Source organism: Triturus cristatus, chromosome 4_1, assembly GCF_964204655.1.
Source record: "Triturus cristatus chromosome 4_1, aTriCri1.1, whole genome shotgun sequence".
In the NCBI taxonomy this organism is placed as follows: Eukaryota; Metazoa; Chordata; class Amphibia; order Caudata; family Salamandridae; genus Triturus; species Triturus cristatus.
Window position 1 is genome coordinate 995,489,876 of NC_140585.1, and position 24,746 is coordinate 995,514,621.

Sequence of the window (24,746 nt, forward strand, 5' to 3'; positions counted from 1 at the left end):
TGAACTCTTCAGGCGGGTGCTGTAATTCGCGAGGTGGGGATCGCGATTAAATGTTCCAGCTCAGTCACAATGATGTGAAGCACTCACGGGGCAACAGGTAGGTTGTTAGGCATTTCTTTATTGAAAGACGCGTTTCGGCGGGATGCCTCATCAGTTTCACGAAATGCTCAATATTCCCGTTCTAATCGTTGGTATAAATATACTGTCCTTGATTCTCATTGGATATTGACGGGCCAATGGCAAAGCTGCTCTCACTATCTTCAGCCAATGCAGCGATCTTTCTGTGCGTTGCCCTCTTGGCCCCTGGAATTGAACACCATGTCCCCCTCGCCAGCTGGTGCATCTGCGATATAGCCGCAGGCGTCGGTCGAATGGCTCGGCGTCATCAAGCTTGTATAGCTTACGACCTCAATGGTCGACGGTGCACGCATTGCAGCAGCGGTTCAAGCAAAAATAAATCCAGGCTCCAAGTCCCACCTTATTGCTGAACTCTTCAGGCGGGTGCTGTAATTCGCGAGGTGGGGATCGCGATTAAATGTTCCAGCTCAGTCACAATGATGTGAAGCACTCACGGGGCAACAGGTAGGTTGTTAGGCATTTCTTTATTGAAAGACGCGTTTCGGCGGGATGCCTCATCAGTTTCACGAAATGCTCAATATTCCCGTTCTAATCGTTGGTATAAATATACTGTCCTTGATTCTCATTGGATATTGACGGGCCAATGGCAAAGCTGCTCTCACTATCTTCAGCCAATGCAGCGATCTTTCTGTGCGTTGCCCTCTTGGCCCCTGGAATTGAACACCATGTCCCCCTCGCCAGCTGGTGCATCTGCGATATAGCCGCAGGCGTCGGTCGAATGGCTCGGCGTCAGCAAGCTTGTATAGCTTACGACCTAAATGGTCGACGGTGCACGCATTGCAGCAGCGGTTCAAGCAAAAATAAATCCAGGCTCCAAGTCCCACCTTATTGCTGAACTCTTCAGGCGGGTGCTGTAATTCGCGAGGTGGGGATCGCGATTAAATGTTCCAGCTCAGTCACAATGATGTGAAGCACTCACGGGGCAACAGGTAGGTTGTTAGGCATTTCTTTATTGAAAGATGCGTTTCGGCGGGATGCCTCATCAGTTTCACGAAATGCTCAATATTCCCGTTCTAATCGTTGGTATAAATATACTGTCCTTGATTCTCATTGGATATTGACGGGCCAATGGCAAAGCTGCTCTCACTATCTTCAGCCAATGCAGCGATCTTTCTGTGCGTTGCCCTCTTGGCCCCTGGAATTGAACACCATGTCCCCCTCGCCAGCTGGTGCATCTGCGATATAGCCGCAGGCGTCGGTCGAATGGCTCGGCGTCATCAAGCTTGTATAGCTTACGACCTAAATGGTCGACGGTGCACGCATTGCAGCAGCGGTTCAAGCAAAAATAAATCCAGGCTCCAAGTCCCACCTTATTGCTGAACTCTTCAGGCGGGTGCTGTAATTCGCGAGGTGGGGATCGCGATTAAATGTTCCAGCTCAGTCACAATGATGTGAAGCACTCACGGGGCAACAGGTAGGTTGTTAGGCATTTCTTTATTGAAAGACGCGTTTCGGCGGGATGCCTCATCAGTTTCACGAAATGCTCAATATTCCCGTTCTAATCGTTGGTATAAATATACTGTCCTTGATTCTCATTGGATATTGACGGGCCAATGGCAAAGCTGCTCTCACTATCTTCAGCCAATGCAGCGATCTTTCTGTGCGTTGCCCTCTTGGCCCCTGGAATTGAACACCATGTCCCCCTCGCCAGCTGGTGCATCTGCGATATAGCCGCAGGCGTCGGTCGAATGGCTCGGCGTCATCAAGCTTGTATAGCTTACGACCTAAATGGTCGACGGTGCACGCATTGCAGCAGCGGTTCAAGCAAAAATAAATCCAGGCTCCAAGTCCCACCTTATTGCTGAACTCTTCAGGCGGGTGCTGTAATTCGCGAGGTGGGGATCGCGATTAAATGTTCCAGCTCAGTCACAATGATGTGAAGCACTCACGGGGCAACAGGTAGGTTGTTAGGCATTTCTTTATTGAAAGACGCGTTTCGGCGGGATGCCTCATCAGTTTCACGAAATGCTCAATATTCCCGTTCTAATCGTTGGTATAAATATACTGTCCTTGATTCTCATTGGATATTGACGGGCCAATGGCAAAGCTGCTCTCACTATCTTCAGCCAATGCAGCGATCTTTCTGTGCGTTGCCCTCTTGGCCCCTGGAATTGAACACCATGTCCCCCTCGCCAGCTGGTGCATCTGCGATATAGCCGCAGGCGTCGGTCGAATGGCTCGGCGTCATCAAGCTTGTATAGCTTACGACCTAAATGGTCGACGGTGCACGCATTGCAGCAGCGGTTCAAGCAAAAATAAATCCAGGCTCCAAGTCCCACCTTATTGCTGAACTCTTCAGGCGGGTGCTGTAATTCGCGAGGTGGGGATCGCGATTAAATGTTCCAGCTCAGTCACAATGATGTGAAGCACTCACGGGGCAACAGGTAGGTTGTTAGGCATTTCTTTATTGAAAGACGCGTTTCGGCGGGATGCCTCATCAGTTTCACGAAATGCTCAATATTCCCGTTCTAATCGTTGGTATAAATATACTGTCCTTGATTCTCATTGGATATTGACGGGCCAATGGCAAAGCTGCTCTCACTATCTTCAGCCAATGCAGCGATCTTTCTGTGCGTTGCCCTCTTGGCCCCTGGAATTGAACACCATGTCCCCCTCGCCAGCTGGTGCATCTGCGATATAGCCGCAGGCGTCGGTCGAATGGCTCGGCGTCATCAAGCTTGTATAGCTTACGACCTAAATGGTCGACGGTGCACGCATTGCAGCAGCGGTTCAAGCAAAAATAAATCCAGGCTCCAAGTCCCACCTTATTGCTGAACTCTTCAGGCGGGTGCTGTAATTCGCGAGGTGGGGATCGCGATTAAATGTTCCAGCTCAGTCACAATGATGTGAAGCACTCACGGGGCAACAGGTAGGTTGTTAGGCATTTCTTTATTGAAAGACGCGTTTCGGCGGGATGCCTCATCAGTTTCACGAAATGCTCAATATTCCCGTTCTAATCGTTGGTATAAATATACTGTCCTTGATTCTCATTGGATATTGACGGGCCAATGGCAAAGCTGCTCTCACTATCTTCAGCCAATGCAGCGATCTTTCTGTGCGTTGCCCTCTTGGCCCCTGGAATTGAACACCATGTCCCCCTCGCCAGCTGGTGCATCTGCGATATAGCCGCAGGCGTCGGTCGAATGGCTCGGCGTCATCAAGCTTGTATAGCTTACGACCTAAATGGTCGACGGTGCACGCATTGCAGCAGCGGTTCAAGCAAAAATAAATCCAGGCTCCAAGTCCCACCTTATTGCTGAACTCTTCAGGCGGGTGCTGTAATTCGCGAGGTGGGGATCGCGATTAAATGTTCCAGCTCAGTCACAATGATGTGAAGCACTCACGGGGCAACAGGTAGGTTGTTAGGCATTTCTTTATTGAAAGACGCGTTTCGGCGGGATGCCTCATCAGTTTCACGAAATGCTCAATATTCCCGTTCTAATCGTTGGTATAAATATACTGTCCTTGATTCTCATTGGATATTGACGGGCCAATGGCAAAGCTGCTCTCACTATCTTCAGCCAATGCAGCGATCTTTCTGTGCGTTGCCCTCTTGGCCCCTGGAATTGAACACCATGTCCCCCTCGCCAGCTGGTGCATCTGCGATATAGCCGCAGGCGTCGGTCGAATGGCTCGGCGTCATCAAGCTTGTATAGCTTACGACCTAAATGGTCGACGGTGCACGCATTGCAGCAGCGGTTCAAGCAAAAATAAATCCAGGCTCCAAGTCCCACCTTATTGCTGAACTCTTCAGGCGGGTGCTGTAATTCGCGAGGTGGGGATCGCGATTAAATGTTCCAGCTCAGTCACAATGATGTGAAGCACTCACGGGGCAACAGGTAGGTTGTTAGGCATTTCTTTATTGAAAGACGCGTTTCGGCGGGATGCCTCATCAGTTTCACGAAATGCTCAATATTCCCGTTCTAATCGTTGGTATAAATATACTGTCCTTGATTCTCATTGGATATTGACGGGCCAATGGCAAAGCTGCTCTCACTATCTTCAGCCAATGCAGCGATCTTTCTGTGCGTTGCCCTCTTGGCCCCTGGAATTGAACACCATGTCCCCCTCGCCAGCTGGTGCATCTGCGATATAGCCGCAGGCGTCGGTCGAATGGCTCGGCGTCATCAAGCTTGTATAGCTTACGACCTAAATGGTCGACGGTGCACGCATTGCAGCAGCGGTTCAAGCAAAAATAAATCCAGGCTCCAAGTCCCACCTTATTGCTGAACTCTTCAGGCGGGTGCTGTAATTCGCGAGGTGGGGATCGCGATTAAATGTTCCAGCTCAGTCACAATGATGTGAAGCACTCACGGGGCAACAGGTAGGTTGTTAGGCATTTCTTTATTGAAAGACGCGTTTCGGCGGGATGCCTCATCAGTTTCACGAAATGCTCAATATTCCCGTTCTAATCGTTGGTATAAATATACTGTCCTTGATTCTCATTGGATATTGACGGGCCAATGGCAAAGCTGCTCTCACTATCTTCAGCCAATGCAGCGATCTTTCTGTGCGTTGCCCTCTTGGCCCCTGGAATTGAACACCATGTCCCCCTCGCCAGCTGGTGCATCTGCGATATAGCCGCAGGCGTCGGTCGAATGGCTCGGCGTCATCAAGCTTGTATAGCTTACGACCTAAATGGTCGACGGTGCACGCATTGCAGCAGCGGTTCAAGCAAAAATAAATCCAGGCTCCAAGTCCCACCTTATTGCTGAACTCTTCAGGCGGGTGCTGTAATTCGCGAGGTGGGGATCGCGATTAAATGTTCCAGCTCAGTCACAATGATGTGAAGCACTCACGGGGCAACAGGTAGGTTGTTAGGCATTTCTTTATTGAAAGACGCGTTTCGGCGGGATGCCTCATCAGTTTCACGAAATGCTCAATATTCCCGTTCTAATCGTTGGTATAAATATACTGTCCTTGATTCTCATTGGATATTGACGGGCCAATGGCAAAGCTGCTCTCACTATCTTCAGCCAATGCAGCGATCTTTCTGTGCGTTGCCCTCTTGGCCCCTGGAATTGAACACCATGTCCCCCTCGCCAGCTGGTGCATCTGCGATATAGCCGCAGGCGTCGGTCGAATGGCTCGGCGTCATCAAGCTTGTATAGCTTACGACCTAAATGGTCGACGGTGCACGCATTGCAGCAGCGGTTCAAGCAAAAATAAATCCAGGCTCCAAGTCCCACCTTATTGCTGAACTCTTCAGGCGGGTGCTGTAATTCGCGAGGTGGGGATCGCGATTAAATGTTCCAGCTCAGTCACAATGATGTGAAGCACTCACGGGGCAACAGGTAGGTTGTTAGGCATTTCTTTATTGAAAGACGCGTTTCGGCGGGATGCCTCATCAGTTTCACGAAATGCTCAATATTCCCGTTCTAATCGTTGGTATAAATATACTGTCCTTGATTCTCATTGGATATTGACGGGCCAATGGCAAAGCTGCTCTCACTATCTTCAGCCAATGCAGCGATCTTTCTGTGCGTTGCCCTCTTGGCCCCTGGAATTGAACACCATGTCCCCCTCGCCAGCTGGTGCATCTGCGATGTAGCCGCAGGCGTCGGTCGAATGGCTCGGCGTCATCAAGCTTGTATAGCTTACGACCTAAATGGTCGACGGTGCACGCATTGCAGCAGCGGTTCAAGCAAAAATAAATCCAGGCTCCAAGTCCCACCTTATTGCTGAACTCTTCAGGCGGGTGCTGTAATTCGCGAGGTGGGGATCGCGATTAAATGTTCCAGCTCAGTCACAATGATGTGAAGCACTCACGGGGCAACAGGTAGGTTGTTAGGCATTTCTTTATTGAAAGACGCGTTTCGGCGGGATGCCTCATCAGTTTCACGAAATGCTCAATATTCCCGTTCTAATCGTTGGTATAAATATACTGTCCTTGATTCTCATTGGATATTGACGGGCCAATGGCAAAGCTGCTCTCACTATCTTCAGCCAATGCAGCGATCTTTCTGTGCGTTGCCCTCTTGGCCCCTGGAATTGAACACCATGTCCCCCTCGCCAGCTGGTGCATCTGCGATATAGCCGCAGGCGTCGGTCGAATATGGTGGGACTTGGAGCCTGGATTTATTTTTGCTTGAACCGCTGCTGCAATGCGTGCACCGTCGACCATTTAGGTCGTAAGCTATACAAGCTTGATGACGCCGAGCCATTCGACCGACGCCTGCGGCTATATCGCAGATGCACCAGCTGGCGAGGGGGACATGGTGTTCAATTCCAGGGGCCAAGAGGGCAACGCACAGAAAGATCGCTGCATTGGCTGAAGATAGTGAGAGCAGCTTTGCCATTGGCCCGTCAATATCCAATGAGAATCAAGGACAGTATATTTATACCAACGATTAGAACGGGAATATTGAGCATTTCGTGAAACTGATGAGGCATCCCGCCGAAACGCGTCTTTCAATAAAGAAATGCCTAACAACCTACCTGTTGCCCCGTGAGTGCTTCACATCGTTGTGACTGAGCTGGAACCTATCTAAACACCTACATAAATATAAGTGTGTGTGTATACATATAATGTAACAATATTCAAAAATATATATTTTACATTGTATTAATTTTTATAAGTTCATATATTATGTATATATATATATATATATATATATATACATATATATATATATATAAAATAAATATATATTTCTATATATAGTAAGTTATGATGAAAGCAAGTAGGTGCACCAAGAAAATAGATTCAGTCCATAGAAATTCTTCAAGAAAGTTCTTTATTCAAAACTTCATGCTCATTCAAAGAACAACCAACCCACGCCTTATGATAGAGGTAAATTTCAGGTTTTACAATTTGACACCTTGATAAGTGTCTGAGCATTAAATAACTGGAACCACGGAAGGAGAACTCAGACACTTAGCAAGGTGTCAAATTGTAAAACCTGAAATTGACCTCTATCATAAGGCGATAACAGATTTAAGGTGTATCCTTATGGCGCACTAGAACTTTACATTATAGAGCCCAGACGAAGTTCCACGATTTTATTTTGTGAACGAAACGCATTGGCTGGTTGTTCTTTGAATGAGCACAGAACGTTTGAATGAAGAACTTTCTTGAAGAATTTCTATGGACTGAATCTATTTTCTTGGTGCTCCTCCTTGCTTTCAATATACATCGAAATCTGTATTCAGTGACACTAAAGGGCGACAAGTGCTGGATGATTTGTGTACAATTCTCAAAGACTAAATTGCAGTAATTAAGTGAGGTGCTATCCTACTAGTATGTCACTCTGTTCATCTTTGGTTTTGGATATATAGTAAGTTAGTTGTAAGTTTGGGAGATTATATAGCACGGCTTATCCCACGTGAAGGTATCCAGGCGCTATGGGCACGGGGAGATAAAGGGCCTGATTATGAGTTTGGTGGTCCGACTGCCCGAGAACCTCATTCCTGCCCACCAGTAGACCACGGCGCTGGTGGTCTTAAGACTGCTGTATTACCAGTTAACCACGGTGCCAGTGCTGTGGCTGTAGCAGTCTTGTGGCAGTAGTGATTACTTTTCCGTATGTATCAATACCTGTGTGTGCATTTCGACTGCATATGTGTGGAATGCACACATATGCATGATACATGTGGAAACATTCCATCTACCCATTGTTAGGGTCCAGTCCATATGTGGGCTGTCCTGGCAATGGGTATATGGTACGAAAGAGACTCACCTGTAGATCGTTGCAAATGGGATCATAATCCTCGAGCTGAAGATCCTGCTGTGATGGGAGGACCTAAAAGGAGGGATCACTTTGGACTCTGCCTAGAAGAACAAGAAAGGGGTGAGTATGTAGCACAAATCCTTTGTGTCCACCACCTTAAAGCAGGCCGTCAGACCACTGCAGTCAGCTTGTGGCAAAGGCAACTTGTAATATGGATGGCGATACAACTCCCATGCACCGCCCTATAGCGGCTGCCTTTCCCCGACCACAGACCCAGGTCGGCAGTCTCAGCGGTTCAGCCACGGTCTTCGCAAAGGTAATGTGCCCAACTCATAATACGGGAGTCAGACTGCTGAGATCTCCACGGTCGGAGCGCCACTGCTGGTACGGCAGTCCAAAGACCACCAAATTCATAATAAGGCCCTAAGGGGCATATGCATCAACATTAGCATTTGCGATTCCTTATTAGCGAAAAATAAGGAATCGCTAATAAGGAATAGCAAAAGGCTATGCATGTAGGAATCGCTATTCAAATAGCGATTCCTTAACATTCCTTATTACCGAATCGGTAATACCGAATCGGTAATAAGGAATACCTACCCATTCATTCCTATGGGCTTGGAGGCCCATAGGAATGAATGTAAAGCCATTCTGTATTAGCGATTCGGTATTACCGAATCGCTAATAGCTGGAGCACTTTCAAGGGTGCCAGGGTGTCAAAAGGACACCCTGTTGCACCCCTGAAAATGATATGTGCACATATGTTGCACACACACATGCTCTAAGGGCATGTGTGTGCGCAACATGACACTTTGAAAAATGCACAAAAGTGCATTTTTCAAAGTTTTTGCAAATTACCATGCAGTTCATCTTCATGGTAATTTGCTCCCCTTATTAGCGAAATCGCTAATTTTTTAACTTTGATGCATTGCATTTAAGGAATCTCACTTTGGGATTCCTTAAATGCAAGAGCTATTTAAGGAATCGGTATTTAAGGAATCCCTATTTAAAGAATCGCTATTTAAGGATTCCTTAAATACCGATTTCTGCTTTTGGGTTGATGCATTGGGATTGGGTATTTTTTACTTAATACCGGGAGCTAATAAGGAATCGGTATTTTACCGACTGGATTTTGGCTTGATGCATAAGGGTGTAAATGATTTGCCCAGAATCACAGAATGTTTTGCACTGAAGCTGAGACTCAAACCCGGTTCCGCAGCTCGCGAGTCAGCAGCTCGCGAGTCAGCAGCCCTGACTGCTGCGCCACATCATCTCCGCTAATGCCTATATATAGATACTTATCTATTTATCTATCTATCTATATAAATATACAATTAAATGAAACATACAAATATTAGCAGTTCACTTACACACTTACAAAACATTTAGGGCCTCATTAGGATGTCGGTCGGAAAGCTTTCCACTGCAAGTCGGAGACTTTCTGAACAACATCCTTGGTTTGGCTTCCGACTGCCGTAATATGATTACAGCGGTTGGAAGTGAAACCAGCTGGTCATTCTGGCTGGCTTCCGATGGGTTCAAGGAGCTCGTTGGTCAGCCGGAAACCGCAACATAATCCCTTAAGGACAGCGTTTCCGCTGTCAGGATAATGATGTCCGTTTCTGACAGGCTTTTCATGTTGGGCTTTCTGACATGGAAAGCCTGTCAGAAAGTAACTTTGGTGGCCCTTGGAGGGCCTGCATGCCTCTGCAGCATCCGGTTGGGGCCTGGGTGGCACCTATAGTGCACCTCTATAAATCCCTGCACCGTGTGGCAGGCATTTACAGGAACTCCCATTTATCTATGGGAGCTTGTGCTGTGCCCGGTTTCTGACCGCTGCACAGGCTCCCATAGTGAAATCGGAGTTTGCGACTGCACTATGTGTGGTTGAATTGTAATAGTGTGTTCGGAACCGCTGACCTACGGTCGGTCGGTTCCCACACCGAAACTGTGTCGGGCGGACTCAATTCAGCACGACATCTTAATTAGGGCCTAAGTAAATTACCAAATAAATAACATATTACAAAAATATTTTAAAAATTGCAAAACAATTGTAACCATTTACAAAAACAAATAATATAAAATTCAAAAAATAAAAATAATAAAAAATATAATTTAACCAATATTAGGAAAAGTCTGGGAAGATTGGATATACTATTCCTACTCCAATTTATGCAACAGTAGTGAAAGTGTAGGACTTTGGAGGGGTAACATTTATTATTTCCAGTCCAAACAGCACAACAGTTGGGAAAGTGTTTGACTTCAGAGCAATTTGTTTTTCTATTCCCACTCCAGTATATGTAACAGCAGGGTAAGTGTTGGACTTTGGAGAGATTCAAGTTACTGTTCCCACTCCAGTCTAAGAAACAATAGGGAAAGTAGTAGATTTTGGAGGGGTTACCTTTATTATTCCCACTTTAAACAGTACAACAGTAGGGAAAATGTTGGACTCCGTAGGTGTAAGAATTACTATTCCCATTCCAGTCTGAGCAGCAGTAGGGAAAGTGCTGGACTTCGGCGGGGTGAGATTTACTATTCCTACTCCTGTCTTTGCAACAGTAGGGAAATCGTTGGACTTTGGAGGGGTCAGATGTACTATTACCACTCCAGTCAGCGCAACAATAAGGAAAGTATTGGACTTCAGAGGGGTTAGATTTAATATTCCCTCTCTGAACAGCCCAAACAATAGGGAAAGTGTTACACTTCGGAAGAGTAAAATTTACTATTCCTAATCCAAACAGAATGATATTAGGGAAAGTGTTGGACTTCGAGGGGTGAGATTTACTATACCCACTCTAATTTGTGCAAAGGTAGATACAAATTGGAATTTGAAGGGGTTAGATTTACTAATTCCACTGCAGTCAGTGCAACAGTGGAGAAAGTATTGGACTTCAAAGGAGTTAGATTTACTATTCCCACTCCAGTCTGTGCAACAGTTGGGAAAGCTTTGGAATTCAGAGGGGGAAGATTTATTATTCCACTTCAAAGAGGTTAAATTACTATTCCCACTCCAAACCGCAGAAGAGTAGGGAAAATGTTGTACTTTGGAGGGGTAAGATTTACTATTTCCACTCCAGTTTGCGTAACAGTAGAGAAACCATTGAACTTCATAGGGGTAAGATTCACTTGCCACTCCAGTCTGTGCAACAGTAAGGAAAGTTTTGGACTTTGCAGGGGCTAAATTGACTATTCTCACTTCAATTTAAGCAACACTAGGGAAAGTACTTATATATTTCAATGACCCTGCTAATCTAAATACTTGCTATTTAATTATTACTTAACTCCCCACACCACACCCCTACAAACCTAGAAGCCCACACCTAAAATATAAGTGATATAATTAAATATTGCACTATTTACAGAATCAATATTCAACTAAATACTTAATTAATTATTAATAATCATTAATCAATTATTAATTAATTATCTTGGCATCCTATACCGCTACAAACCTAGCAACCTGCATCTAAAATATAAATAAAATAAATAAGTATAGAGCAAATTTCATAATTGATAATCAAATAGTTAATAAACAATTAATGATTGCGTGTTAATCATTACTTAACTAAAATATATTATTATTACATAATTATTATTAAATTAATACATAATTTCTAATCAATTATTACTTAATTGACTTCTCACCCTACAGACCTAGCAACCCACACCAGAAATATAACTAAAATAAATAAGCATTGCATAATTTACATAATTGATAGTAAATGTAATAAATAGTTAATATTTAAGAAAGAATTGTAATTATTTTTTTCTTAGTTAACTTTCCACCCTATACCCCTACTAACCCAGCAGCCATCATCTAATTAAATAATTGTTAATAAAATAATAATTAATTGTTAAATACTTAAATAACTTCACTCTCTATACCCTTGCAGACCTAGCAACCCACACCTAAAATATAACTAAAATAATTCAGTATTACATAATTTACATCATTATTATCAATCACATATTTAATTAAAAATATTATTAATTAATAATTAGGTTTTTCTTAATTAAGTTTCCAACCTATCCTCCTACAAACCCAACAACCTGCTACAACACTATAAAATACTACTAACAATTAAATTAACATTTTTAAATCACTTAAAATTAGAAACTTTATTTTTAAAAATGAATTATAATTACACAAACTATAGTAACACATAAAATGTGGTTACGCTTTCGGACTGATTTCTGTTTGTAGCTCGTTACTGAGAACTCCGGTGCTCGACAACCTGTGTGTTTTGGAAGCAATCCCCCATCACGTGAGAGTAACTGTTTCAAGCCTAGTTTGACTGCGCATACTTTATCAATATAGTGGACACTGGGGCTTATCTTTCGACCCGCATTTTCCACCTTTTGGAATCTCTTCTCAGCATTTTCCTGAGTTTTTATTTGCTCAAAGAGTTACCTCCCTGGATTCAGTGGGATTTATCTACTGATTGCTCCTCTCTATTACACATGTGAGCAATTACAGCCTATATCTTTTAGGTAGTTTTTACACCTGTATTTGCTCTTTAAAGGTTATCATTATATCTCTGATCATACACAAAGGGGAAAAGAATTAGTGGCTCTCCTGATGAAGGCGCTTTTTAGCGTCGAAACACGCGTTGAGAAGATCTCTGTTACAGCCACCGCCTTTTTTCTGTCTATGTGTAAATGTTTGTTATATCGCATATTGATTTGTCAGTATTATTTTTTGTTTTTTATGCAATGTATTGTATTTCTGCATTATAAATTGAGATTATGCCTACATAATTGGCTTTATTTAAGATATATCTTTTGTTATTATAAATAATGTGTACACTGAGTTCCCTTTTGAATATGTTGTTGTTATAATTATGTTAATGTAGCATTTAGACTGCCTAGGGTGTTTAGATTCATATTTGTTATTTGCCTTGCCCTAGGAGACTCTTAGTCTTAGGAGGGGGTCCTTGATATATGCAGTGAACACATAAAATGTATACATTAACTAAAGCCCATTAAAATAATTACAATATTTTTACAACTATATTATTGAAAATGATATTTAAAACAACAATATTCGGAAAAACAATTTTCCGTACCTAAAAAAAGATATTCTTGACAACGATATTTTTGCATCACGTTATTTTTGTGTCATGTCTCCAAAAAATAAATTAGATATCTATTGGAGAATATCACTAGTATTATTAAGCTGCCTGTGTTTGTGTCTGACAGCCCTAGTTTGCCCAGAAGGAAAGGAATACCAGGCATGCGTACAGCCCTGCGCAGCTAAGACATGTCTGAATAAGTGGTTTTATGAAGATTCTCCGTGCTCATATTTAAGAGAAGACTGCGTGTGTAAAAACGGAACAATTCTCCATCGCACAGATTCTGAGCTCTGCATTTCAGAAGAAAAATGTGGTAAGTTCCAACATGTAAGTTTTGATCACAGTGCAGTTACAAAAACAAGTGATTATAGGCATAGTTCTGTATTACGTGCATCATATTATATCATTTCATTGGAAAAAGTGGAAGAAAGACGAGTACCAATCACAGTATTTTTTGCAATCAGTTGAGAAACTGTCTTGTTGTTCAAGCTATGAGGCACAGTGGTGCTAATATGGTATGTGTACCAATTGGGATAAGGCTTTGTAGTACTGCGTCATGTTGTTTCAACTACGCTTTTACTGTACGACCTGAACAATAGTGAACCAACTTCACTGTAGTTCATGCAACTTTAGTACAGATTGTGCTGCTCTGACTTTTTTCGTAAGTATTATTTAGGCCAAGAGATGCTTCAGCATTTTCATGCCTGGGGTTGGTGGTTACACCTTTAAAGTTCGATGCCTGAGAGCACAAAGTATTATTAGAACATTGTAATGGTGGGAGCTCCATTGAAAACAATGGAGTGCTCTGGGCTTCTAATGGTCAGTAGAAGCCCGGAGCTCCAACATTCCAAAGTTGTCATTCACAGCTGTTGCTGTGAACAAAGGGCTGATGGAGCCCAAGAGGATTTGAATTCCCTCAGGCTCCTTGAGGCCTTTGTTTTATTTGTTGGAACATTCTGCCCTCTAGTGGTAGAATGTTCTAATAGCTTTATAGCCCTCCATAGCAGGGCTATACTGCCATTAAAGTCCAGCTCCCTTGTTAAAGGCCTAAGCCGACCCTGGTGCAAGCCTTTAATGGCCGGTATAGACTGGTACAGCAGGCTATAAGGTTATTTTAGAACACTGGAATTTTGGGAGCTCCACTGAAGGCAATGGAGTGCTCTAGCTTCTAATGGCAGGTATAAGCATGGAGCTCCTACCTTCCAACGTTCATCGTTCGTAGCTGTTGCTGTTAACAAAGGCCTCAGTGAGCCTGAGGGGATAAATACCCTCAGGCTCACTGAGGCTTTTGTTTTATTTGTTAGAACATTCTGCCCTCTAGTGGCAGAATACTCTCAGAGCCTTATAGCCCACTGTAGCTGGACTATACCGGCCATGAAAGACCTGCTCCCCTGCTAAAGGACCTTGCCTTTGGCTCGGGCCTTTAACGCTGGAGCAGGCCTTTAATGGCCAATATAGCCCGCAATGGCGGGCTATAAGGCTTTATTATATCATGTCACAGATTGCATGTGCCGTTGCTTTGTATCTTTCCCTGCTCTAGATTACTTGCATTCATGCATGCACACAGCACACAAGTAAGGTGTGGCTCTAAAGAAAAGGTTCTTCCAAACCCATCTATGCTCAATAGTGTAAGACATGGAGCAAGGAAGCAACATCAAGTGACGATGGACTGAGAGTAAGAGGAGACTTCATCTCAAAAGGTAATGAATTCAAGAAGATGGAGAGGGAAGGGAAATATAAAGTGCGGCTTGTGACAAAAAGGTAAGAATACTCAGGGATATCCCAAATTACAATGGCAACCAGAGGCAGCATCATGACGATCGTGTATTGGTAAGAAGTAGGAAAAAACTGTACAAGAATTACTGGTATGCAGCCATTCATACCACATACCATGCTATGGTTCCAGTGCAGAATACTGGACATTACGCCTGATCTAAAGAGACTATAATACAGAAATGTGACCTGTCCACCCGCACTCGCACGCAGCGGAGAGTCGCCATCCCCGGCGTCTCTGTCTTTCTTTTGGATTGACTCCAACTTTACAACTCTCACCCATCGGTACCGACTCGCGGTACCTCGAGGAGCCGCAGTTCATCTAATCTCCACAATTGTCGATGTTCCCCCTGTGACACGGCATTCACCGCATAAAACGCGTCTTGTCGTGTTTTTACATTCAGGATATCCCTTCTTGGAATCCGGACTACACCATTACAATAATTTCTCCTTCGTCCGCCAGGGACACGGGCTTGTGTCCTGCTCAGCACCGCTCTAATTCAACAACCCGGTCCTGAAGATGATCCTCAGAGGATCGTAAGGTCGTCGACCGGTCAGTGCAAAAAATAGCACACGATACACTGTGGTTCTATCAAACAACTGTCTCCATTTAACAAATGTGTTAAATTATTGCCAGAACCACCAATATTCACTGTATATATCAGTTCACTAATCTCACATTGCGCCGTTTTCCGCTGATTACACTGTGTCCCTTGCGTCGCCACTTGTTGTGTCACTTACACAATTGAGCACCAAGTCCAATTCGGGTTGTTTTACGCATTTCTTGCCTACAGTGCTGCTACAACTGTACTTTATTGTGTCTTGAAAATATATGATGCCTTGTGCATCTTTCAAAAAATTCTACCAGAGTCTTCCTCTTCCTTGCATGCAATGTATTATACATGCATTTCTAACCGTCCTCAATAATCATACCAGTTGAGATATTGTTATTGTACTTCATGTTGAGAAAAAGGCACACAATATCAGTTCAGGAGAGGGTGCCACAGAACATAAACTTGTAATGTCCTTTGTGCCAAGTGGCAGAAAAACAAGAATGACCCAACCAAGTGGCAAGTGTCTATAGGGACTCTAATGGAATCAGGGGAAGTTGTCAAAGTGATAGAACTTCAACATTGTCACCAGCCGTGAGTGATGCTCTCCAACACATGCACCTGCATGTAGGCCTTCAGAGGTTGAGAGCTGCTACCACTCTGAGTGTACTTTGAATACAACATCAAGCATGGGGCAGACTTCACCAGTTTACCTATATTCTTTACTACAGACATGGGTGTGATCTGCTATTCTGCAGCTCTGACAAGAACTGTAGTTAACTTATTAATCCATCAGTGTTTACAAGTGGAAGGTGGCCACCTCTCTGAAAAAGAGATCGGCACTAGGTAGTTATAGTTAGGTCTGCTTTTCCATAGAAGGAGCATTTTTTAGTCTGTTACTTTGGCCCTATTTAACAAATCTTCATGAAATTTTCCCCAAAAATGTTCATCCACCTCAGCTCCTTATTGGAACGTTTCGGGGTGACCTGCCAAGTGGGGAACGAGAAAAAAGGGGGGTCCCAAAATGGGAAATCCCCATACATTTTTCATAGATTTCTTTAAGATAGGTTGCAGCAAAAACTGCTGAACGGAATTCCACCAAATTTGGTTGGAAACTAGATTTTGGTCTGCAGATTGTGCTTTTTGTCATTTGGTATACAACCGTTCAGTAGTTTTTGAGATATTAATTGTAAAAGATAATTGTATATTTTGGCAGTAAGGCTTTTGAGCGTCAATTTAAAAATAGAGCATTCTGATTGGCCTTTATTTCCCTTGGGCCATCTCTCTAACGTGGGAGTCAGACATCTGTGACAGCAAGCTCTCTGATTGGCTGTCAACAACATGAGAAAAACTTTGCTGGCAGCCATAACAGGACTCGCGGAGTTAGTCAACTGTCCTGAAGTTCTTAAAACAAAAAAGATATAAGGCGGCAGGGTTGGGATTCCCTGACCACCTAGGCTCCATTGGGGGCACCCAAAGGGAGCCCCCTGTGGCCAAAAAAGAAAAAGAACGGCAAAAAATGTGATAATCCCACAAGAATCTCCTCGGAATGAAAAGAAAAAAAAATAATAAAATGGAGGCTGGGCTGCATTTATTCATTATAAGCCCCGATGAGCCCACAGGGGTTGTGTTTATAAACGGGAGAGTGGCTGCATGGCCCCCCTGCCTGAGCCTCCAGAGGCCCTGAAGAACCAACCCCCAGGGCCAAAAACTATTTGTATGGGAAGGGGGGATGTGCTGCCCCTCTTCCTGAGCCAATAGAGTCCCTGGGAGCCCGTCCCTGGGGCCAATCGTTTTATTACCAGGGAGGGGGCCCATGCGGCCTCACTCCCCATGCCTCGAGAGGACCCAGGGAACCCAACCTCAGGCAATGTAAATTTGTCTGGGGAGGGGACCATGCGGCCCCCTTTCCAGAGCCTGAAAAGTCCCCAGAGAGCCCACACCCCAGGGCCGATTCCTTCAAGGAAGGTGGACCACACTGCCCTCTTACTTGGCCCGGGAAGTCCACCCCTGGGGCCGGCGTAGAAGCTATGTCTTGGGGTTACCACACCCGGTAAATAGCTGTTTCCCTGCATGCAGAAGCGTGGGCAGGGAAGCCTGTGTTTGCTCTCGCTTGGTAGGATTTTTTAAATATCCCACCAAACTGGAGCAAACACAAAGTCTACTCCGAGCTGGCAGGAGCTTCAAAAATACCTCTGCCTGCTGGGAGGGGACTTTAGATCTATGTCTCTGACCACAGTGAAGTGGGCAGGGTACTCAAACTAAATATTCCTCCCTGCGGGTATGAGCAGTGCCCGCTCCCGCTGGATGCAAAGAGCTGGTGGGGGCCACGTGGGCCTTGGGACTCCCCCAAGCCCACAACAGGATGGTGGGTGCCCTAGGTGGGCACAAGGGCACCCACTTTAAGTTGCTGGACCTCAGGGGTTGGGATCCCTGGGGCCAAAATCAGCCCAGGGAGGGGGCCGCATGCCTCCTTCCCTTTACAATTATGCTGGGCCCTGGAGGATGGGGTCCCTGTATCTGAAATTGACCCAAGGAGGGGGGCCACATGCCCTGTCCCCTTGAACAAGGTGCCTAGCCCAGGTCGGTGGAGTCCCTGGGCCAAAATCGGCCTGGGGAGGGGGTCGCATAGCCCCCTCTCCATCTAAATGCTGCTGGTTCCCAGGGGACGGGGTCCTCACAGCTGTGATTCAGCCTGAGAGGTTGGCCATGTGCGTCGTCTCACCTTTATTTCAAAGCGTGACCCTGGGGAATGTGCCGTAAGCAGCGTGGGATTGGCTACATGGTGGAGTGTTGGCTAGGGGTGGGCGGAATTTGCGAAAGCGACTTCCGCAAATTATCGCGAAAATGTTTAAAATCTCCGCAAACACGCGGAAATATCGCGAAGATGCGGAAGTTTTTTTCCCGCCCGTTCGCGGTATTTTCTGCGTGTTCGCGGCTCGCCAACTTACCCATGCGGTTGCTTGCGGGCGCGGCCATCTTGTTTTCACTCTTCTCGTGGTGCATGATCGCGAGAAGAAAGACGTGATCGCGCGACGCATGACGTCACTGCGGGCGCGAACTGTCGCGAGACAGCGCAAATGGCTAAAACAATACAACATCTCATGGAGAACGCGACCGGATCGGGAAAACTTGTCGGCGAACGCGGGGATTCAGGTAAGGCGATCGCGCAGGCGCGAGAATGTATTATTTTACAGCGCGAGCAAGAACCAAATTATCGCAAAGCTGCGGAATGCGGAAATTTTGACATTTCCGCGCTCTCCGCGGAACGCGGAAATGCCAAATTATCGCAAATTCCGCGAACGGAACGGAAATTTTGCCCAGGCCTAGTGTTGGCTGCAGGACCTGGCCATGTTCCAAACCCTGCAGTGAACTCCCCGCTGCGCATGGCCAAAGGGTGTGCGCAGGTGCTTTTATGTATGGTATGTGAGTATCACTTTACGTTGAAAAACCCTAGAAATTTACTGAAAAAACAAATGTTAAAATAACATTATAGTTAGGTGAATATGTCAATGATAACATTAAAATTTTGACCTAAAAAACACAGAAATTTACCAGTTTTAGTTAGCAGTGCTAAGTATAACTATCGCCTCCACCTTGCACTGCTTATGACCTCCCATATGACATCACTCATGACTCTATGACAACATTTATAACATCACTCATGACATCTCACATGACATCATTGATGACATCACTGATGACATCATCCAATGAGTATGCTATTTTGTTTTTTAGTATACATAGTGGCGGATTAGTACCATATTTCTTGTGTATCTAATTTTGCACAGCATGGGTCCAGCTAATGGGTTTAAGCGTTTACAAAACACATCTGCTACTAATGCACCATATGTATGTAGAGGTATTGAACACATTATAACTCTTTTTTATACAAGATTAACTCTGTGTGCAGGTGATAGTTGACTGGTATTTATTATGTTCCACACATGTTTTCTGGTTCTGCAGAAAACGTTTTCAACAGGAGCAACATTCTATGTAGTAGATACTAACTTTTGTCTGCAGCCTTGAGTTATTAGACAGAATCGTGCCAGCATGAACATTTCTACATAAGACTGTGTGTACCAAGTTCTGACCTATATACATGAGATTAGTTTGGTTAAGTGATGGGCTATAGGTAAAGTTATCATAACAGTATGAAGGGTGCAGGTAGTAGGATGTTTAGCACCTTCAGATCTGGGTTATTTTTAGCAAATAGTGTCTTTTTTATAACTGTTGTATAGAGTGCACACTGTTCTTAGCAGATAGTAGATACTTTTTAAGTGTGGTATGAAGTAAACTCTCTCCATAGAGTAAGCCCTGTTTTACAGTACACAGTATACTCTACTGATATCAACTTGATTTCTCAATGTAAGTTCAGTGAGTTTCAGGTGTTTGATACAGATAAAAGCTGTCTGTAGTAGGTGATTTGTTTGGAACTGATCTTCACTATTTTTAGGAACTTGTCTCTCTATGAACAGTTGTTACAGATTAAATAGTGTACTCAATGAGGGTTTCCTATATATCTGTGGTTGATTGTTAATGTGAACTATGCTGCTGTAAAGTGTATGGTATAGGGTCAATCTTTCAGTATAATGCATGCCTTCTACACCTAAGGGAGTTGGAGCTGTGATGGCAGTAATAATGGCTGATAGTCTCCTGAACTACTTTATACTTACTGTCAGGCATCTAATGCCATAGTAATTTATAGACCAATATGCGGGAAAACAAAGCTTGGAAGAAGTTATGAGTGGTGTCATTTGAGATAATATAACTGATGTCACAAATGATCATTGAACATGCCATGAGTGATGTCATAAGCAGTGCATGGCGGTGACGCATGTTATATTTAGCGCTGCTAACTATAACTGGTGAATTTCTGTCTTTTTTTTGGTTACAAACGTTGAAATAAATGAAATTAAATACCTGCATTTGTAAAGCGCACAGTTACCTCCGGAGAGGTGTCCCAGCGTTGGGGGCCCTCAGGAAGATTAAGCGAGCTATTGCCCAGAGTCACAAGGTGCTGGACAAACCTGCCGCTGGCTCCGGGGATCGAACTGTGAACCCCATGGTCCGGAGTCAGGCACCCTGGCCGCTTCGCCACACCTCTACACGTTCATTTTATCACTGACATATTGACCTAACTATGGTGTTACTGTAACCTTTGTTTTTTTAAGTGAAGTGCTATGGTTTAAAAAATAAATAAAAAAACGGATCCTTTTATCACATGGTCCCCATTGAAATGCATTTAAGTGAATGGCTGGTTTTGAGGGTCACAAAAAGGAGCACGTGAAACAGATTTTATTAACAATATAAATCATTTGTTGGTGGTACCATACTAATTTTAAGAATTGTGGTGTGTTCTAAGTTGATTTTGCCCTTTGTAAAATGCTAACCCTCTGTTGGTGTTTCATGAATCATGTTTGAGAGAAAACTGTTTTCTCTCATGATTTTCTCATAGATGTCATAGAAAGTGCTCAAGAAACGAAAATGAGACCATATTTTCTGTAAATTCTCACTATCTTCATCAGCCATGTGACATTCTCAGTAAAACATGTACTTCTAACAGCAGCAGCAGCCTGTCATTTGATTCCCCTGTGTTCAGTGTTGCCAGATTTTGAGACCTGTCCCAAACCCAACGCCACTCAAGTATAAGCCCAAATTCAGTCTAACACAGACCAGTGTCAGCCCAAAAAACCAGCCCAAAATCGCACCTCTCAAATTATGCAGACATAGTCATCAGAAACCATTTTGAGGATGTATCTAAATTTTATTCAATATGCAGATACTTGGAGGAGGTTGACTGGGCACCTGTGTTAATAGCTACTCATTTTCAAGATCAGAGTCCACTGTGACGTTTCAACTTATAACAGGCACTGCAAAAGTTACAGCCTATAATAATTAACAGCCCTTTCTAACCGGTTCTAATCACAACCTGCTCTTTTAACTGCCTTTCAGATGGACACTGATAAATGTTTTATTTAATGTAGATGGGTAGGTGAGATTCTGATTAACACAAAGATGCTTTTGTTACTTGCAGTTCATAAATTATAGTCCTTTCAATAAAACACAGTGAGCTATGAAGGGCATGGGCCTGGAGGACTTTTTGTTATGGTGACATGACACACGGAATACACTGTATCTTTCCCATGCCCAAAAACAGATTGTGCAAATTGTGCTCCCACTGCGGGCCCCACCGCCCCCTGACACATGTAGGTGTTGAAACTTCAGGCACAGGCTGGGCTGCTAATTGTGCATCCGGGTGTGTTTCCACTAGTTTCTGGTGAGAGTCACCTTGTAGAACTTCGGAAGAGATGAGGATCAGAGGTAAAGTGGCGCTTTCAATCCTCAAGGAGGTAATCTAATGTCATATTGGTATGAAACAAAAAATGTGGCTGAATGGGCAGAAGTGCAGCAATCTGTGATTCATTTGCCCAACCTTGTGTTCATAAAAGGCAAAAAAATCTAAATAACCATTATTACGAAGTCATAACAAAGCCTGCAGGTACGTCAAGGCTAAGTAGAGAAAACTGTCCAATATAAAAGCAAATCAACCCCGCTTAAAGCTTAAAAAACAAAATCCTGCCCATTGCGTTCCTTCTTGGACAATTTTTAAGCTTCAGATTTTTAAGGGGGGTGCTAATCTTATAATGTCAGCAAGCACTAGCCAGGAGCTTTCTTTAGGCCCCTCTAAGGCCGTCTGGCCCAAGTGTACGCTTTTGCTGCCCTGACAGCACATCATGACTTGGTTATCCAGAGGGAAGGTATTTTTTGACAAATTTTCCAAACTACTACATTTAAAAGAATATGGGGAGTTTGAAACTCTACATGGTTGAGTAACCTTATTGACATTAAGTTATGTGATCAGCATATGAATAGCGTTTTGAATGGTATCATAATACTTCTAAAATCTGACCCTACCTTCCAGAGGTTTCTTGTTCATATTTTCAAAATCATGGTGGTCTTTTGTTAAGTAATACCGCCCTATATTGTTTAGTAATGTTTCTTGAAAGTAGTGAAATGCGTGTTATTCGCACAACTTATTTAACTATTTAGTGCCACTGCTGCCTGCCAGACACAGTGAGAGACCCCGGAGTGAAAAGAGGATTGCTGTGACCGCCCGTCTGCTCGGGCAAAGCTAGAATTGCCGCCTTACCCAGCCCGTCAAAGAACTTTAGGCCCAGGACTCCTTGCAGCTCCAGAGAGAGGGAGCCGCGAAACGTGCCAAGCATAAACATAAGCATAAAGGATAAACACGAGGCAATTTTGCTCATTTGTCCCTTCTTGCTGAGTCTGAGGGAAGTAGTAAAACAATCTTCGCAGAAGCAGGACAATATATTTAATGTTTGTAGGTCCAAATGTGTTTTTTCAAAAGTTAAATGAAGTAAATTGAGGAGCATGTATATTTCACATTTTTTCTTCTGACTATGGGGAAAGTCAATCAGAATCCTTATTTTGAATACAGTGTGTTGTGTTAACAATACCGTCCACCTGCATAGCTTTATAGCCAATAGCACTTTACTTTCTGGGACTTGTATTTGCACTTTTCACTGGTGAATTGGCTATAAGCCATGTCAGCCCACTGCTAGTTTGGTCAGCTGTATTAAATGCCTGAAGTACAACATTATATAGTGGTGTATTTGAGCACCATGTTGTAGTGTTCACATTCAAGATAAATGTGTTTCTAAAGCAGCGTTATGTCTTCCATGTTGCGAATGCTAGGTCTGAAGTAAACATATGCAAGCTCTCCATTTATACACACCTTGTTTGATGTGTGTGCACAATGGCACAAAGCATAACTCCTTGTTTCTACTCGCTATAGTGGCACCAATGGTCAACAAATGTCACACATGAGCACACCGAAAACACAGAAATGTCACACATACTTAATCTGAAACCTTGGCAACTATGCTTCTCTCTTTCTTTTCCCGCACTGCTCTCAGCAAGCACAGCAGTAAAAAAAGATTTTGGATTAGAAAAGCAGCAACTGCTCACCTGATAAAATATTTACACTTGTGGACCAAGCATTAGATGTGTTGGGCCAATTATTCAGTCAAAATCTGCATGAAAATAGCTGCACAATCCCATCCCATTTTCAATCCCAAGAGCAAAAGTTAAGTGCAGTTTCAGTACAAGTTACTGTAACATTAATGATCTGAAAGAAACAGTTAGTTATAGATTCCTTACCTTAGAATATCCCCCAGGCGTCAGACTGGATCCGGAAAGTTTTTTGTCATCAGTACCCCTGTGCGTCGGTAGGTGGCGTTGGTCGACTCCGCGTCCGCCGTCGGCATCGAGGTCACCGGGATGATGTCGCGGAAGTTACTTAGACGCCGCCCTTGCTTGCTGACGTCAGTTCTTTCTTTTTCCACACCAGATCCGGAGAGAGCGAGTTTTTACAACTTTTGTCGGCTTCTTTTTCGAGTCTATCATTGACTCTTGGTGCACGAGGGATGCCCGGTTTCAAGGCCTGCAGTTCCTGTACCCAACTGATGTCGGTAACGGATCCACACCACATATGCCTTTATTGCTCGAGCACGACCATGACCCCAAGTCGTGCTCCGACTGCCGAACCATGCCCCCTAAGTCTTTGCGGGAACAGTCCCGAAAGCTCCTCAAGGCTCAGCAGTCTACTCCAAGTCGCTCAAGGTCCCGGCTGCGAGGAATGTCGCGGGACTGATCGCGGAGCTATCACCAACACTCTTCGTCTAAGTCTTCGCACTCGGGGTCAGGTAAGTCGAAGCACAAGAAGAAGTCGAAGAAGCATTGTTGCTTTTCGACTTTCCCTCGTCCGTCGGCCAACACAACGCAGGGTGCGAGTGGTGCCCCTCCCGCGGTTCCTCGAGCGGAGCCTTCATGGTCGACTCCGGCCTTCCCTCTCTTCCCGGGACCGGGAGCGACCCCTGCCCAGATTTGTAAATTTTCCGAAGCGATGCATGCCATCTTTGGGCAGCCCGACTCCGCCGGCGCGCCTTCGGGCCCCACGGACTTGGCTGGGGGTCCTAGGCCTTCAATGCCGGCAGCTCCGGTCTCGGAGGTGCATGGCCCCCTTGGATCCAGGCCTGGATCCGGATCGGCACCGGTCGACCTTGTTACACCTCCACAGTCGCCAATTCTACAGGCACCACGTCCGCAGCCGACTCCAGCTGGAACCCCAGCCAGCATCGTCCCCGGCTTCCACCCCGATGTGGACACGTAGCCGGACCGGCATCGACCGACGCCGGATCCGGCGCCTATGGATACTTTTGTTCCTGTGTTCCACCCAGGCCATTTTCAGCCAGATTGGCAGCCAGCGGAGGGTGAGGAAGACTGGGAGGGGTCTGGTGACCCTGTGACAGACCAGCTGGAGCATGAGCCAGACTGGAGAGAGGAACTGGGGGATGCCAGTGGTCTGGATACCTCCCCAGACCTAGGCATGTTGCCTCCACCCACCGTGGCTATGGAGGAGGGAGCGTCATACAAAGTGGTGTTGTGTAGGGCGGCTGAGGCTCTTCACCTCGAGCTTCCTACGGTGGCAGTCAGGACTAATCTCTTGACAGAGGTGC

General features: G+C 44.7%; 1 protein-coding gene across 1 annotated transcript in view; it reads left to right on the plus strand.

The window, feature by feature from the left end:
• Positions 1–24,746, plus strand: part of OTOGL (otogelin like) — a 939,358-nt gene that overhangs the window by 736,018 nt on the left and 178,594 nt on the right. Inside the window, exon 45 of the mRNA XM_085653920.1 lies at positions 13,008–13,193. Within this exon, the coding sequence (XP_085510046.1) occupies positions 13,008–13,193 (186 nt within the window). The remainder of the gene's footprint in view (positions 1–13,007; positions 13,194–24,746) is intronic.